This window comes from Seriola dumerili, unplaced genomic scaffold (assembly GCF_002260705.1).
Source record: "Seriola dumerili isolate Sdu_G_001 unplaced genomic scaffold, Sdu_1.0 BDQW01000068.1, whole genome shotgun sequence".
NCBI classification, from domain to species: Eukaryota; Metazoa; Chordata; class Actinopteri; order Carangiformes; family Carangidae; genus Seriola; species Seriola dumerili.
Genome location: NW_019174323.1, coordinates 11,972,288 through 11,987,908, shown reverse-complemented (window position 1 = coordinate 11,987,908; position 15,621 = coordinate 11,972,288). Strand labels below are relative to the sequence as shown.

General features: G+C 41.6%; 4 protein-coding genes across 4 annotated transcripts; 2 read left to right on the top strand and 2 right to left on the bottom strand.

The window, feature by feature from the left end:
• Positions 1-614: 614 nt before the first annotated feature.
• LOC111220256 (putative protein MSS51 homolog, mitochondrial) lies at positions 615-2,850 on the top strand. Its single transcript, XM_022743282.1, has 5 exons — positions 615-784; positions 885-1,009; positions 1,171-1,734; positions 2,016-2,109; positions 2,646-2,850. Exons 1-5 carry the CDS (start codon positions 615-617, stop codon positions 2,848-2,850), a joined length of 1,158 nt encoding a protein of 385 aa, XP_022599003.1.
• A 1,146-nt stretch (positions 2,851-3,996) lies between these two features.
• On the bottom strand, positions 3,997-4,737 carry LOC111219632 (myeloid-associated differentiation marker homolog). Its single transcript, XM_022742345.1, has one exon. It carries the CDS (start codon positions 4,735-4,737, stop codon positions 3,997-3,999), a length of 741 nt encoding a protein of 246 aa, XP_022598066.1.
• A 634-nt stretch (positions 4,738-5,371) lies between these two features.
• LOC111220269 (myeloid-associated differentiation marker-like protein 2) lies at positions 5,372-7,332 on the bottom strand. Its single transcript, XM_022743297.1, has one exon. It carries the CDS (start codon positions 7,259-7,261, stop codon positions 6,359-6,361), a length of 903 nt encoding a protein of 300 aa, XP_022599018.1. The 5' UTR covers positions 7,262-7,332; the 3' UTR covers positions 5,372-6,358.
• Positions 7,333-7,986: 654 nt separating this feature from the next.
• Positions 7,987-15,364, top strand: cog7 (component of oligomeric golgi complex 7). Its single transcript, XM_022743557.1, has 17 exons — positions 7,987-8,460; positions 9,575-9,723; positions 10,007-10,123; positions 10,528-10,696; positions 10,815-10,897; positions 11,040-11,162; positions 11,309-11,507; positions 11,621-11,748; positions 11,887-12,041; positions 12,153-12,269; positions 12,390-12,455; positions 12,615-12,801; positions 12,919-13,059; positions 13,234-13,317; positions 13,457-13,571; positions 14,084-14,227; positions 14,413-15,364. Exons 1-17 carry the CDS (start codon positions 8,295-8,297, stop codon positions 14,577-14,579), a joined length of 2,310 nt encoding a protein of 769 aa, XP_022599278.1. The 5' UTR covers positions 7,987-8,294; the 3' UTR covers positions 14,580-15,364.
• The last annotated feature ends 257 nt before the right edge of the window (positions 15,365-15,621 follow it).

Genomic DNA, 15,621 nt, shown 5'->3' with positions numbered 1-15,621 from the left:
GAAAGCACAGGTGCTATATCTGGCAGCAGCAGCCCCCAACAGGCTGCTCGGATAACAAACCCAAGGAGCAGCAGAGGAAGAAAAAGCGAAGCCTGTCTGAGACTCAGAAATGGCAGAGTCAGAGAGGTAAGTAGGTTTTACTTCCTTTACCCTGCACTTTGATTTTGGAGAACATTTCTAAATTTACATTTACCACCTCATGACACCATGAAAAAAAATCACACGTGTCTGAAGCCACGCGCAGCGGGAACAGAGCCGCCTGGTGCTTGTAAACAGTGACAGCATGACATTTGAATGGCATTTTGAGATACTAGCATACCACCAAGGCCTGTTTCATTACTTTTGCTCCCTGCTGTTCTTTGCTGTTTTATTTTTTCTATATGTAAACTTATTATGAATCTGCCCTTGCAACCCCCTCCACTCCCCTCCTCATACTGCAGCAAATGTCCCAGTCTAAGAATAGCAAAGTGAAGGCCTCAGTAGTCTCTCGGTGAGAACGCAGTTGAAACATATTTTAACAAGTTGGATCTTTGGGGTGTTGACAACTTTTTATGAAATCACTTATCTGTTACAGGTCATTTCTGCTCTATCTATATCTTATTTCTTATGTTTTAATGTCTTTCTACAGAGCTGTCCCAGAGACCAAGACCAACGGTAAACCTATGGCCTTCCGGTCTCAAAAAGAGATGTTTGAGAAAATAGAAGAATCCTTCAAAATCTGTGCACAATGTGAGAAGCGGCCGAGTCAACTTTCAAACCCACAGAGCCTGAAGCGTTGTGCTAGGTAAAAAATTACATCCACTAAACCTCCATGTTATTTTGTCATCAAAGTCAGGAATATTTGAGACAATAGATCTCTCACTTTTTGTCCTCTCTTTGCACAGATGTCTAAATGTTTATTACTGCTGTAAAGACTGTCAGAAGGGCGACTGGCCCAAACACAAGAAGTTCTGCTCACAGCTGCGTCTGGCTGCCATTGACAGAGTTGTGGAGTGGCTTGTGTTCAAAGGTAAAACATCCACACAAACAGTAAAAGACAATGAGAAAGGATTCTTCTTTTTCTTCCTAGAGAGGAATGGAGGAATGTACAAGAAATGATAGTTACTGCCTCATTAACTGTCTGCATTTCTGTTAGACGACTGAGCTAATTTGATTTTCTTTCATCGTCAGAAGAGCTTCCGTTCCCCACAGAAAAATGGTCAAAGCCCCAGTCAGAGGTTAAAGGTTGGGATGACTGGCTTGCGATGCAGGGAGATCTCACAGCTCGCCTCAATCCCATTTTAAATGGTGCAAAGATGAAAGACCTATGGACCAATGCTGGCAGGCCTCGGCCTGACGATGAAGACCTGAAGCTGTCGCTGTGGAGAGTCTGCAGTGAGTTCTTCTGCAGACCGTTGACCATCGCCTGGGGGATGAGGCTATTTGGCCTTAACCCTTATTCCAAACCTCTCACCATTCACCTGGTGGGAGCAGGCCACAGTGAGACACTGGCAGCCAGACTGACGGACTACGATGAGATAAACCACATGTTCCCCGGACACCAGGGAATCGAGATAGTCATGGTGGGGCCAGAGGTGCTGGATGGCCCCATTGTGAGGCCTCCACTCAGAGCGTTTGGCCCCAAGCAGAGGGTCTACATCAGCGCCTACAAGGGGCTCTACCACCAGTTCTGGGAGGAGCTGGTGGAGAAAGAGGAAGCAGCCAAGCCAGACCTGGTGGTGGGATTTCATCCTGGTATGTACATACAACCTCGCGTCATCCTGGAGATGTGATTGTACAAACTCTAAAATCTTGAGCTGGTCTGGTTAAAGGAGTTTTTTCACTTCAAATTGTCGTCTTCCCCTTTAGACAAAGATATAATAAAAGTGTTACGCCATGAAATATAACATTTTGTTTTAGGAGAAAATAAAATTTAATTGACTTTTAGACTGTAATACATATACTGAAAAGGTGCTCAGCAAGATTTATATCCATTCCGAGCTCTTTTTGACTTATTTTCGTTTTTTTATGTCAAGGCTTTGATGCCAGTCAGGGCCTGGACGACGGCTGGCTTCCAACACTACTGCTCCTCAGGGATTATGAGATTCCTTCACTTTTCACTGCTCTCAAGTGAGTGTTACAGACTAGTAGTCACACACGGTTAAAAGTCCTTGTAACAGAATCAGATAGAGACACATAAATATAAAAGAAGTTTCAGATTACATATTACAATACAGTAATACACTACAGTATTTTGTTTAAGTGCATATTTTTGGGGATTTGTGAGTTAAAGTAACTTGAAATATCTCAAATATTCATATCCTATTACTGTGTTTAAATATGTTGTACTGTACTACTGATTTTTAAAAAAAAAAAATCAATAATCTGTTATGGATTGTATTTTTAAACTGCCCTGCCCTCCCACATGTCCTTCATGTGATTTAACAGTGAATAGCGTCCAAATTGGCATAGGCTATTATTAAATGGCACATATTATTTGCATTATTGTAGTGTATGTTACACAAGTGCTTTAAAGTATGCAAATATACTCAATGTCTGATGAATGTGGTTCCGCCGCCGTCAGCCGAGCTCGCTCTCTATCCTCTCACCACCCTCTTATCGTGGAGGGCGCGCAGCTACTGATGCCTCTCGTCCTCTCTCCGCAGTGAGATGGAGATGACCTACTCCCTGCAGATCCTGCTGGAGCTGGAGATGGACATGAAGGGAAGTGGAGCCAACCCCTTCTCCTCGCTGAAACCAGAAGTGGTGGGCTCATGTCCCAACAAGCCTCCCGTCTACTGCAACTCCCACTACTTCTGTTTTCAGGGTCTCCTGGAGACTGTGGAGTTTGAGGAGCCGGACGAGGCCTGAAGGAGCCTCTCACATCTGGAGCTCTGATTTTTTCAGACTATGAAGCATTGTTTTTATAAGACCGCATTTTTCTTTTACTGTAATCATGTTTTAAAAATAGCAATAAAAATATTAATGTTAAAAAATAACACGTAAATACATATTTATTATTGCTAAAACAAATTGTGTACCATTTCCCTTGGTTAACAGTTTTAAGTATTGACTCTGACATTTGCATTCACTATCGCAGTTTCATGTCATGCAACTGTCAGAGTTGTAAGATTTGAATATACTGTTTCTGAACTATTGTGGCATTGTCAGTCCTGTAGTCTGTCCTACAGGGAGTTTACAGAGTATATTTCACTGATCTTCGCTGAACATTCGGGTTGCTGGACTAATGTTCAACGATGCAAAAAATATTTTCGCTATAATTCCATCTATAAGGAACACGATGGCAGAATGTATGACTATTCTGGTCACGGGTTTCAAACACTTTCTGTAATAAAACATGTTAAAGCAAACATTTTATCAGATTGGGGTCTGTGCTGTTGAGAAGCGTTGGTATGGCCGATGCAAGTATTCAACCAACAATCAGTAAACCAGTAAGTGGTGAGGGTGAGCATCAGCAAAACAGCTGGATTGTTTAATCTCAATTTATAACTGTTGAAATCTTACAAATACTCTCTGTCGGCAGACTATCCAAACGTCTACTGATATAACTTCTCAATAAAACATTTCAAATGATTAAATATGGGAGAGACTGTGTTGTCTGTTCTGATTTCTTTCCTTTATTTTAAAGACATCATTTCACCCAAGAAGAAAATGGCACCTTTTCATCATGAGGTTATATTTAGCTGTTCATAACTAGTGAGAATGAAGCAAACAATTTAGTTCATTAACCATCTGACTTCAACACTTGTATTCTGCAAGGATTTTCTGTTATTTTTAAAGATGAAAAACAAACAAACAAATATTTGACTTGATTTTGGGCTAAAATGATAATTAAATTGCTTAATTTCCTGTATTACATAACATACACGGCTGCTGTCAATTAAACATTTTCCTAATTAAAAAAAAATCTACTTTCAGGTGAGGAAATAAAATCATGCATCACAAGCAAATCAGTGTTTCCATCTTAATCTGTAAATGCGAGGCATGTCTACACTTCTAGCGAGATTTGAAGGATAAAACCAGGTCTACAATGTAAAAGACGAGGTTGACAATGGCTCCAATGGAAACAGTGTTAAGGTCAGTGTAGGAACACTTGATGTAAGGATTGTATCCGGATCGTTTGTAACCAAAGACAAGCCAAAGAATGACAGCGAGCAGGTACAACAGCACTGCCACAATGTTGAACACAAGCTCCATCATATTGAGCCCAAATGAGAGGAGACACTGCAGCAGCTTCAGCAGGTTGAGAACAATGATGACCACAGTGACCAGGAGGAAAACAGCAAACACAATGATGCCGCACATCATCCCGAAAGGACGAAAGAACCATTCGCCATTTACAAAGTGGTCAGTGGCAGCGGTGAGAATGATACAAGCCGTGAAAGCCTCTGCCGTGCGGAGAACTCCTCTCGGGCTGGACAGGTAGCCGCTCGGACACTTCATTTTTTGCATCACAGCATCAACCAGGAAGACAACGGCGGCGACCACGGAGAAGATGAAGCAGAGGATGCTGCTGATGCAGGAGAGGCAGATGAAAACGGCTGCAAAGATCAGCGTGGCGGAGGTGATCATCGCCGCACACAGGACGGTCAGCCCGCAGGTCAGGTCAGCCCAGTTGGGGAGGAAGACAGCCAGGAGGATGTGCCACATTTTGGCCTCCACCACAGTCAGGACTAAGGGCACAATGATGCAGAAAACCCAGACAAACTCACACCATACGCCCCATGGACTCACCATCCTGCCTCTGAAGATAACAATGAGGAGAGATAGAGCGCTGAAGATTATTTCCAGGAGGCGTAAAATGCCCGGACAGCTCTTGAACGGGCCACACATGATGCTCAGTTTGGTGCAGTCCTCTGAACTGTCCTTGCTGCTGCTTCATCAGTAACAATGAACACTTGACCCAATGACCACCACATTTCCTTGTATTCAAATTTCTTAGTGCAGGAATCGTTCTTCAGACTATGTAGGTGTGTTTTCTGTGAATGCCTGTTTAGTAGAAGGACTGCTTTTGAACTCTCAAGTCATTTATTTAGTAATTAAAATAATTCAATTTGGAAGATTTATTCCCTTATTTGCTTAAAATCTAGTGAATATGCTGCAACTTTTCTGCTATGTTTTTTTTCCATGTGTATGAAATGTAAAATGTGTTTAGATTTCCTGTAATTGAATTAAATGGAAAATTGAATATGAAACAATTCCTCGTGAGTTTCTCCAAACTGACTATATGTGAACCATAACAGACACATACACACTGCCTTTCTGTCTCTTTTTTAACATACATATTTTTCTATCATTTTAAACCATTTTCAGCTGGTATTGAAAAAATCAGGACAAGAACATGAGAGCGTCTCTTCAGAGCGTCTTTATTCCCACTGCACACTTCACACCGGTGTCTGTGGCTGACAGATCACAGGAAACTCAGGTGTGTTCATTCATGTGTAATCTCATTTTCAGGAACAGACACATTGCAAGTTACAATTTTTTTTACATAATATTCATTGGCAGTGCCATAGGCAGTTCATATTCCAAATATACTCAAGAAACACAGCAACACATCAGGGAGTATAAAAATGGAGAATGGAAAGTTACACACAGAGCTCATGTGTAATTTTAGGTTTGATTACACGTCATATGGGACAAAACAAAACAACAGATTAATATTAAAAGTCTCAGCTTCAACAGAACTGTACTCATTGTTCATGAATACATATGACATGGAAAATATAAATTAATATTCTGTATAAAAGACTGCAGCCGGAACCCTCAATGCTCAAAAATCCTATTTTGCCACTCCAGTCTGATTGTGAGTCTGTTTGACAATAGCACCATTTTCTGCTTTGAAATCATATTATACATTGTGTAATGTGATCGTGTGTTAACTCTGCTCTTGTGTGTTGGACCAAGTTACACGTGAGGCATGACAAAATGTAGATTACCCTTTAGCTCTGGTGTTCTGAGTGGATGTTCAAAGCCTCAGTCTGTGATGTTGCGGTGTACAGCTGCAGCGCTGTTTCTGCTCCGTTGGAGACTGTGTGCAACCAATTACATTTCCCCAGATGTGGAAAATGTGATCATGTGACTTCAGTGCAGAAATGGCAGTGTTCACCAACCTGAGACCAGACTTTAAAAGCATTATTCAAACATTTTAAACATTCTGACAACACAAACATTATTCAAGCATTTTACTTTAATGCTATGGGAAGATATGTTGAGCATTTACCTTACAGTTTTTAATTTAAATAAATAAATGAATTATTATTATTACTTTTTTATTACCTGAATTACAAACAGTTATTTAGAGGTGTAGTTCAAGTTTGAATGTTTTAAAAAGATGATTGGAAAGTCTCTGCCATGTTTATGTTTTGCTAAAGCCACAGATACCAAGCAAGGTGAAAATAAGGTCCAGTGTGAAAAGAATGAGATTCACATATGTCAGGAATGCAACCATGAACTGAATGGCCCAGATACAGAAGCTGGGTGGACAGTCACTGGGACGAGGGTTGTTCCTGAACATAAAAATGGGCCACATGATAGCAGTGAAGATATACAGCACAACAGAGATGACCAGGAATATGAACACAAATCTGTCCAAGTTAAAAGGCAAACATTTCTTCAGTTTCTTGAGGATGTTGGTGGCTATGATAAGAGGGAGGATGGGGAAAGGAATGATATAAGCTATGACGCAGATGATCAGAGCCGGCTTGTCTCTGTAACCAGTCAGTGATATAAAAATCATGCAGCTTACGAAGGCCTCCAGTACCTTGAAGAATCCAGGCAGAGCAGCAAGGTACTTCCCCTCCTTCTTGTCCAGGATTTTGTCCTTCACCACTTCAAATGTGTAGACCATACCACACAAGAAAGCAAATATACTCACTATCCAGCCATACAGACATGCAAATTTGAAGCAGGCATAGAAGTTGGCATATATGATAGCAACAGAAACGGTCATGAGTGTTGAAGACATGGCCATCCCAGTGGTGAAGTCAGACCAGTCCATGCAAAACAAATTGAGTACGATGTCAAGCTTAAACATCTCAATGATGGTGATGATGAGGGTCATAATGGGGCAGAAGGCCCAGGTGAACATGGCGTAGTTCCAGTAGGTATGGCTGCTCCCTCCTCTGAAGGCAGCCAGGACAAAGGTGACCAGAGACAGAATGATCTGAGCCATATGTAGCCCGCCTCGTCCGGATAAAAGAGAAGAAGGAGTAAACACTGCTTTGGATAAGGTGTCCTTAATACTTTCAATTATTCCCATCTCTCTGAAGGAGCTGAAGAGTGATTGAAATATGCCTGTAATGTAGGTATACGTCCTCCCAGGTAGCTGCAAGAAAGTGGATGAAATGTGTTTGCTAAGCTGCCTTCCAACTCCACTTTGCTTATATTCTTTTATTGCCTTTCTGTTTTGCATAATAGTCATGAAATGGGCTGTGTGTAGGGACGAATGTCTGCTACAGCCGATATGAAATAACTGAAGTTGTGCTTGATGCTTGACTAGGTAAAGCCATTATTTGGATAGGGACACTATTACAGAAAGGTAATGGGGGTGGGTGGGTGGGTGGGGGGGAGCAGAGTGCATACATTCATGCTGCTGACCTACAGGCTATATATTCAATAATGTAACATAACCATAGTAATCTAAAATATTTGAGGTGCAGATGTCTAGGGACTTACAAAGCCTGGAATGAAGGACTGCCTGAGAGACAAGCTCAGGGCAAACAAGCCCTTTAGACAGTTAAAGGGCGAGAAAAAAAAAAACACGTTTCTACACGGATATACTTATTTGTGCCACTGCTTCAACCCAACCACTGTATGTGCACCTCGCTCATTTATATCTATATTTTAAACAAACAAACTGTGCCATTTTGTTGACGAAATATTCTTAATACTGCGGATACATTTTTTTTATTCAGTAGGTCAGTCTGTTGGAGCTGGCGCTTGTTTCTGGGGAAGATAAACAGAAAGCACAAGGAGGAAGTTGTTGTCAAGTGTCAGTGGCAGTAACAGCATCAAGCCAAACACAGAGAAATATGTCCGTACTTTTCTCCTTTTGAAACTGTAGACATTTAAAAACAACTCTGGAGGAAGCCGTCGCCTTGTTGGAACTATATTTAGTTGTAATGATAATTTCATTTTCTTGGGCTATTTATTTTATATTCGTGTCGAAGCCATTGTTTGGGAAGAATTAGCTAGCTTGACGTTAGCAATGGGTCGATGACACAGACTGCAGCCGCAGAGTTTGACTGAACACCGCCCAGCTGTTTGCACCGGGGAAGGAGGGAGGAGGCCAGATGGATTTCTCTAAGTTCCTGGACGATGACTTTGATGTGAAAGACTGGGTGAACGGCGCCTTCAAGGTGGTGCAGAAGGACGCGCCGGGGAAAGCAGACACACACGCAGCCACACTGGTCATGAAACTGCAGCTGTTCATCCAGGAGGTCAACAATGCTATTGAGGGTCAGTTAGTTTAAGAAAACTAAAGTGTATCTTTCCATTATAGCACCACAAACGTCTTCTTTCGCCTGCTGCCTCTCTTAACAATATTTGCTCTTGTCAAGTGTTTTACCTTTTCTGAATATATATATGTGGGATAGACTAAATACTAGAAATACTTCTCAATATATAAAAATTAGGACTCAACAGCACCACAAACCACTACTATTGCTGCTCGCAGTCTACACAGTAGGGCATTACACTATATCTACATAGTTATTTATCGTTGCTGACTTCACTATTTAAAATGATGCAAAAGCGAGTTATGTTTTTGTGGAAAGTTTGAAAATGTGTGGTCTTGAGAGAGTTTTTAAATTTGCAACAATTCAAAGAAGGTGATATGAATCATCAGAAAACTGGTAACCCTAACTGGACAAGATCATTGTAGACAGTGGACAAAGGACAGTGATGTTTATGTGAATCCTTTACATACACTAAATTGCCAATTTATTAAGTACATTTAGCTACATCCGTTGATGCTGTCAGAAAGAGGTGTTGATTCAACTTTGTGATAATTTTAGAGGATGTTGTTTGAGGTGCTGTTGAATTGTATTGCATTATACAAAGAGGTGTTTATGTGTCATTCATATAAAGGGGGGTAGAATCAGCTGAATCAACACCATCTGAGTTTCAATAAAAACGTTATAACATTCATGAAGGGAGGATTTGTTGCAGGATTGCTGTATTAGACTGCATTACCTTTAGCTAGGCTTACCTAATAAACTGGCAACTAAGTGTATAATGACTAAGTTAAAATAAAATGCAAAAATGACCATTACCAGTGACTCTCAAATTAATCGCAATATGAATATTTTGCATATTGTTCAGCCCTATAAAAAAATATATTTTACTGCTTAAGGTCAAGACAATTCTCATGTCTTGGAAAAAAAGCATCAGCACACCAGAGAAATCACATCATTCATTGCTAAAACTAATGCCAAAGAGAACTGCATGTAATGACTGTTTTCAGTTTGTTTTTCTAGAGAGTGGCACCAACTATGATATAATGTGGTTACAGTTATAATTTTCTTGTTATGTGCTTCAGTAACTGAAAGACTGCTGTGTTCCTGTTTTGTAGAGAGCAGTCATCAGGCCCTCCAAAATATGCCCAGAGTGCTGCGAGATGTGGAGGCTGTGAAACAGGAGGCTTCCTTCCTCAAAGAGCAAATGGTCCTGGTCAAAGAGGACATCAAGAAGTTTGAGCAGGACACTGTGCAGTCAATGCAGGTGTGCGAACATTTCCATTGCTATGACATTATTACATAATTAGCACTTGCATACTTGAAGTATATTCAGGGTTCACAAGTAACATATTGCATGTTAAACAAAGACACATATCTACATTGACTATTAAAGGGATCAAGTGATGAATTTGATATTATTGAAACAATTAGTGTCTTTTGTTTTTGAGCAGCGTAATCATCAAAGCCTGAGTAGCATAAACTGTGCAGGGTGCTCTGAGGATATTTCTTACGCATGACTTGTATTCTGTGTGGGTCTTATTCACCAGGTCCTGGTGGAGATAGATCAGGTGAAGAGCCGCATGCAGCTGGCAGCTGAGGCTCTACAGGAGGCAGACAAATGGAGCACACTGAGTGCAGACATTGAGGAGACCTTCAAAACACAGGTATAAATGAAAGAAATTCCTGAAGGACTTTGGTTGTTAAGTTTTTGTAGACCTCGCTGAACCTTTGTGTTGTGGCAGCTTCTCACTGTCTATATAAATGTTCTCAAAATGAAAATCATGGGATTGAATTCCTTTTTATGTAATATAAACCATTCACATAAATGGACATATATATTTATTATACTGTAAGAGAAGGAGTTCATACACAACTAAATCCTGTAATTAGCTCCTAATGGATTCACTCCTTATCACAGGCAATTGATAGCAACAGATTCTTTTTAGGTCAGAAAAAGTGATCAAAATATTTAATATCTCATACTTGTAAAGTACGAAAGAATTGACAATAAAATTTTAGGTGTTGGCTTGTTGACATTCAGCTTGAATATGCTTCTTTATTCTCCCAGGACCTTGCAGTGATCTCCTCCAAGCTGACCAGCATGCAGAACAGCCTGGCCATGCTGGTGGACACACCAGACTACTCTGAAAAGTGTGTCCACCTGGAGGCTCTGAAAAACAGACTGGAGGCCCTCGCCAGTCCACAGATAGTAGCGACCTTTAATTCCATGTCTATAGGTAAAAACTTGTGACAAGTGCTGTTGTGTTTTAGATTTCCATTTCTTTGTTCACTGTAGGTCACTGTCAGTGTACACTACATATGCTTACTGTATGTTTTCATGTTTTTTCTCTGCAGACCAAGCCAAGCTGTTTGTTAAAGTCTTCACAGAGATAGATAGAATGCCACAGCTCCTTGCCTACTACTATAAGTGTCACAAGGTGGGTGTGACGGGCCTCTCCCTGACCCTGATTATTAATTAATAAATGAGCCATCACAAAATCATATTCTCTTTTTAACCTGTTCGGTGGAGACATGCACTACTGTCCATTTGTGAATGAATGTTTGTTTTGGGCTCTCCAGGGCCAGCTGGTGAGCATTTGGCAGGATCTCTCTCAGAGCGAGCTCAGTCTGAATCAGCAGTTGTCTGAGTTCTACGACACCTTGCTCTCCACGTGGCACGCTCAGCTCCAGTGGAGCAGCCAGGTCAGAAACACTACAGCACTGACAGACAGTTAATAAGTTGTACTTCATGTTGCATCGACGCTAACACATAATTTGAAATTGCCGGACAGTAATCAGGCAGAAAAAGTCCAATACCAAACTTTACCTGAACTGTCAACACCCAACAGGTGTTCAAGAACCCATATGAAGTGGTGACAGTGTTGCTGATCCAGACTCTGGGGGCCATGGTGCCGTCCATCGCTGTGTGCCTGAGCACGGCCATGGAGCGGGCAGCTCTCGAGCAGCGTCTTGACACCCTGCTGGAACTCCATCAAACTACATCCACCTTTGGACACAGCCTGGAGGCCGCCATGCTGCCACACCTGGGTCTGCACAATGCCAAGAAATGATGCTTTCAAAACAAAGAAACTGTATTGATTGAAGGTGTGGTGAGTTAGCTCACTTATGTTACTTATGTTACGTCTGTTCTACTTCTCCAGGTGAGAATAACCTGCTGAAGGTGAATGAGCTGGTGTGTGCGCTGTACGACCCCTATAAATCTTATCAGCTACAGTATGGAGATCTGGAGGAAGGTCACCTCCTCATCCAGATCAGTGCCGTTCCTTTGGTAACACAACCCACACACATACACATACACTTTTGCCACAAATGTCATTTTCGTCTGATTCCCTTCCCATTTTCATTCTTTTCTTAAAGTTGGTGTTGCCTCGTGTTTCACACACTCCATATTCTTTCTTCTTTTTAGGAACACGGGGAGGTAATTGATTGTGTAGAGGAGTTGAGCCACTCTGTCGGCAAGTTGTTTGGCCTGTCCAGTGCGGCTGTGGACCGCTGTGTCAAACTGACTGACGGACTGGCCGTGTGTGGCCTCCTTAAAGCTCTCAAAGCCCTTTTCACCAAGTAAACACCCTTGAATCTCACATGGAATATTGGTAGAAATAATTTGCCTCATTTTTAGCGTGTGTGAACTTTTGATTTGTGTTGCCAGTTTTAATGTTGTCCCTTTCGTAGGTATGTGTCTGACTTCTCCACGACACTGCAGTCAATCAGGAAGAAGTGTAAACTGGAGGATACGCCTAGTTCATCTTCTTTTCAGGAGGACTGGACAGCCTTCCAGAACTCAGTCAGGTTAATTCTCCTTTACATTTCAGATCCGAAAAACCAAGTGGTACACACCTTACTAGTTTGAGGATGAGAGTATGCAAGACGTTGCCCATACTTAACTGTTTTTTCTGTTGTGTTTTGCAGGATTATTGCCACTTGTGGAGAGTTACTGAGACAATGTGGGGCGTTTGAGCAGCAGCTGTCAAACAAGTAAGAGAAACTTTCATGATTCATATTTCATGTTCCACTTGTCCCATCTTACCTTAAACTGTTGTGTACACAGTATAATTGTGGCACATCGTCAGGCACATCATCAAGTTTAAGGGAATTTAATAAAACATTTTTGTCATCAATCAATCCCTCCTATAGGATCCTGGGTACGGCAGGTAAGTACTTGTCAGAGTCATACAGCCCCCGCAGCCTGGCAGGCATCCAGGAGGCCAGCTCCACAGAGAGGAAGAGCGCCACCAAGAACCCATGGCAGGAATATAACTACCTTCAGAGGGGCAATATGGCTGAATATAACAGCCTGATGGAAGTCCTCTACTCATTAAAGGTATGGAGTGGTGCTGATGTCAGAAAAGTCTGGTGATTTCTCTCTGAAAAGAACTGACTCTCAGTCAAACACCCTCTGCAGCTGTTTTTGATGCATTTCTCTCTGTTTGTCTCGCAGGAGAAGGGCACCGGTAACTCCAGCCTGTTAGCTGAGCCCAGAGCAGCTCTGACCAGACTCAACCAGCAGGCCAACCAGCTGGCATTCGACTCCGTCTTCCTGCAGATCAAACACCAGCTCTGCCTCGTCTCCAAGATGGAGGTGATTAAGTGTCAAGTTTCTAGATTATTTGATTTCAAATACTGATGGATGTGATTTGAGTGTATGAGTGCTAAGAGCTTTTGGATTGTATGTGTGAATGTGCATCTGAGCATTGCTGTATCTATTTTAATCTCACCTCATGCTGTTTGATTTGCGCTCCTTCGTTGTGATAAGAGTCAAGAGGCACCCGGTTTTGGAGAGAGCTACACAGAGGACCTGCCGACTTTCAGCCTGTCGCCGCAAGAATACATTACAAATGTCAGTCAGGTTTGATCTGAATATAAGCGCTGATTTTTAATGTAAATTATCCCTAAATCATAATTTATACCAATTAAATTGTTGAGTGCAGATCATTACTGGATATCAAGCAATATTAGTTTATGTTGTCCCCTTCCAGATAGGGCAGTACCTGATGTCTCTGCCACTCCACCTGGAGCCATTTGTGACACAGGAGGACCCGGCACTAGAAATGGCTTTACATGCTGGGAAGCTGCCTTTCCCTCCAGAGCAAGGTTACTGACCATCAGTCCTGATTCTCTTCTCAATCTGTCTCTCTAAACGATATTTGTTTTCTTCCGCTGTCTTCTTTCCACAAAGCCTTCCGCTTCAGCTCTGAAGCCCTAATGCTCTGCACTTATAGTTTCTTCATTTTCCTGAGAAATTCACAGCCAGAAGGAGAGATACTTCATAACCTTAGCATAGTGAAACTTTTATGTATATGTGTGAGCATATGCACAAATTTAATTTTAATTGGATATTTAAATAAAAAGCCATTTAGCCCACATTACTGTATGAGCAAAGGCAGTTGAGAACCTAAAGAGTTGAGGATTCAGCACTAGTTTTTTCTTATCTTTGGGTTTTTATTTTTACCTTTTTAATTTTAACCTTTATCCTCCATCTTTGGCTCTTTCTTTTTTTCCCAACCAACCTCTCCAAGAACGTCTCAGCAATTGTGCCAGTATCTCTTATACCTTTCACACCCTGTCAGCTGACTGACTGAAACGTCACCTTCCCTCTGTTCCAGGTGATGACCTTCCCGAGCTGGACAACACAGCAGACTACTGGCTGGGCTCCATTGCTCGGGCAACCATGCAGACCTACTGTGATGCCATCCTGCTCATCCCCCAACTGAGCACCCATTCCACCAAACAGCTGGCCACAGATATCGGTACAGTAACCATAACGCTGGATGGACACATGCAGTTAGCCATGACTGATGGCTAAGAGAAACAGTGATATATAATGACATTGTTATTAATATTCACAGGGAAAAAGGCAATGAAATGCTGGCTCCCCAGTAAATGAATGTATGTTGAATCATTTTGGGTGATGACTCCTGTTCCTGCTCCACAGACTATCTGAGTAACGTGATGGACGCTCTGGGCCTGCAGCCCTCCCGCGCCCTGCAGCACATCGTCACCCTGCTGAGGGCCAAGCCAGAGAACTACAGACAGACCACCAAACTGCTGCCTCGTCGACTGGCCTCCACCATCGCTGCCCTCCGCTGCATCGACTACTAACAGTAAGGGAGAGGGAGAAGGACTATGTAGGTACAGTGGCTCCCAGAGCAGCACCGGGGACTCGCAGCGATGTTTTATCCATTCCTGGATTGTTTGGGGCGGCAGCATTTTAGGTTTATTGTTCTGTCTACGTGTATATGTATATACGTACATACGTATATGTATGGGATTTATGGGAATGTTAAGAGACTGAAATCAGGGTGGTCCAGACTTTTTTTTTTATACTGATTAATTTTGAACTAAATGTGACTTAAAGTGACAGTGTCATCAGTGATAATGCCTTCAAGTCAAGCCAAAAAGCGAAAGTGTCTTGACACTACATCTTTAATCTCTGCGTTTATAAGTTGCTGAAGCATCTGAGGAAATAACAAAATGTACATCAGGGCATGTGTGAGAGCATTTGAAATCTATCTGACTGATATAATTCATCTATAATAATAAAGGTAATATTTCTGATATGAGCACTATTGTTTTTCTGGTAACTGAGCCTCACGTTCAGCAGTTGACTTTAAACAGTAAAGGTAGAGGATCTGTCTATCTCTCTCTCTCTGATGTAGTAGGGGTTGGATAAATGATATGAATAATCTCCATGTGGACATTTTTCCTAATTTTTCCATGCAGTATCTTGAAAATCTGTACATAAAACATTTACATCAACACTATGATGTAGCCTTTTGTGTGATTTTCCAAAGCTATTTTTTATTTACTTGAGAAATGCGGGGGCAGAATGAGTTGCTAATGTAACTGATCTAGTTTAATAAACGTGTGACCTTTTTCGTAGCTTGTCAAACGCAGATTGTGAATCCAATGTCTAAAAGTGTCTTGTTTTACCATTTTATGTTCTTAACCGATGTTGCATGTATTTGCACCCTCGAGCCATGAAAATTGGCTTGTCTGTCACAGTCAGGTGTCAGGGGAATACTTGCAGAAATAGAAGACTTTACTGAAACACACAGGTAAGACTCCTGACGAGAGGAATGAGGAAAAAGAGGAAAAAAATTTTTTTGGCAAAATGGGAAAATCTAATATTTGAACTAGTGCT

Excerpts from the sequence above, each read along its gene's own strand:
- LOC111219632 (XM_022742345.1), bottom strand. The coding sequence starts at position 4,737 with ATGGTGAGTCCATGGGGCGTATGGTGTGAGTTTGTCTGGGTTTTCTGC.
- LOC111220256 (XM_022743282.1), top strand. The coding sequence starts at position 615 with ATGTCTTTCTACAGAGCTGTCCCAGAGACCAAGACCAACGGTAAACCT. Across the intron at positions 785-884 it reads AGCCTGAAGCGTTGTGCTAG|ATGTCTAAATGTTTATTACT; the intron begins GTAAAAAATTAC and ends CTCTTTGCACAG. Across the intron at positions 1,010-1,170 it reads GGAGTGGCTTGTGTTCAAAG|AAGAGCTTCCGTTCCCCACA; the intron begins GTAAAACATCCA and ends TTTCATCGTCAG.
- LOC111220269 (XM_022743297.1), bottom strand. The coding sequence starts at position 7,261 with ATGGGAATAATTGAAAGTATTAAGGACACCTTATCCAAAGCAGTGTTT.
- cog7 (XM_022743557.1), top strand. The coding sequence starts at position 8,295 with ATGGATTTCTCTAAGTTCCTGGACGATGACTTTGATGTGAAAGACTGG. Across the intron at positions 10,124-10,527 it reads AGGAGACCTTCAAAACACAG|GACCTTGCAGTGATCTCCTC; the intron begins GTATAAATGAAA and ends TTATTCTCCCAG. Across the intron at positions 13,572-14,083 it reads GCCTTTCCCTCCAGAGCAAG|GTGATGACCTTCCCGAGCTG; the intron begins GTTACTGACCAT and ends CCTCTGTTCCAG.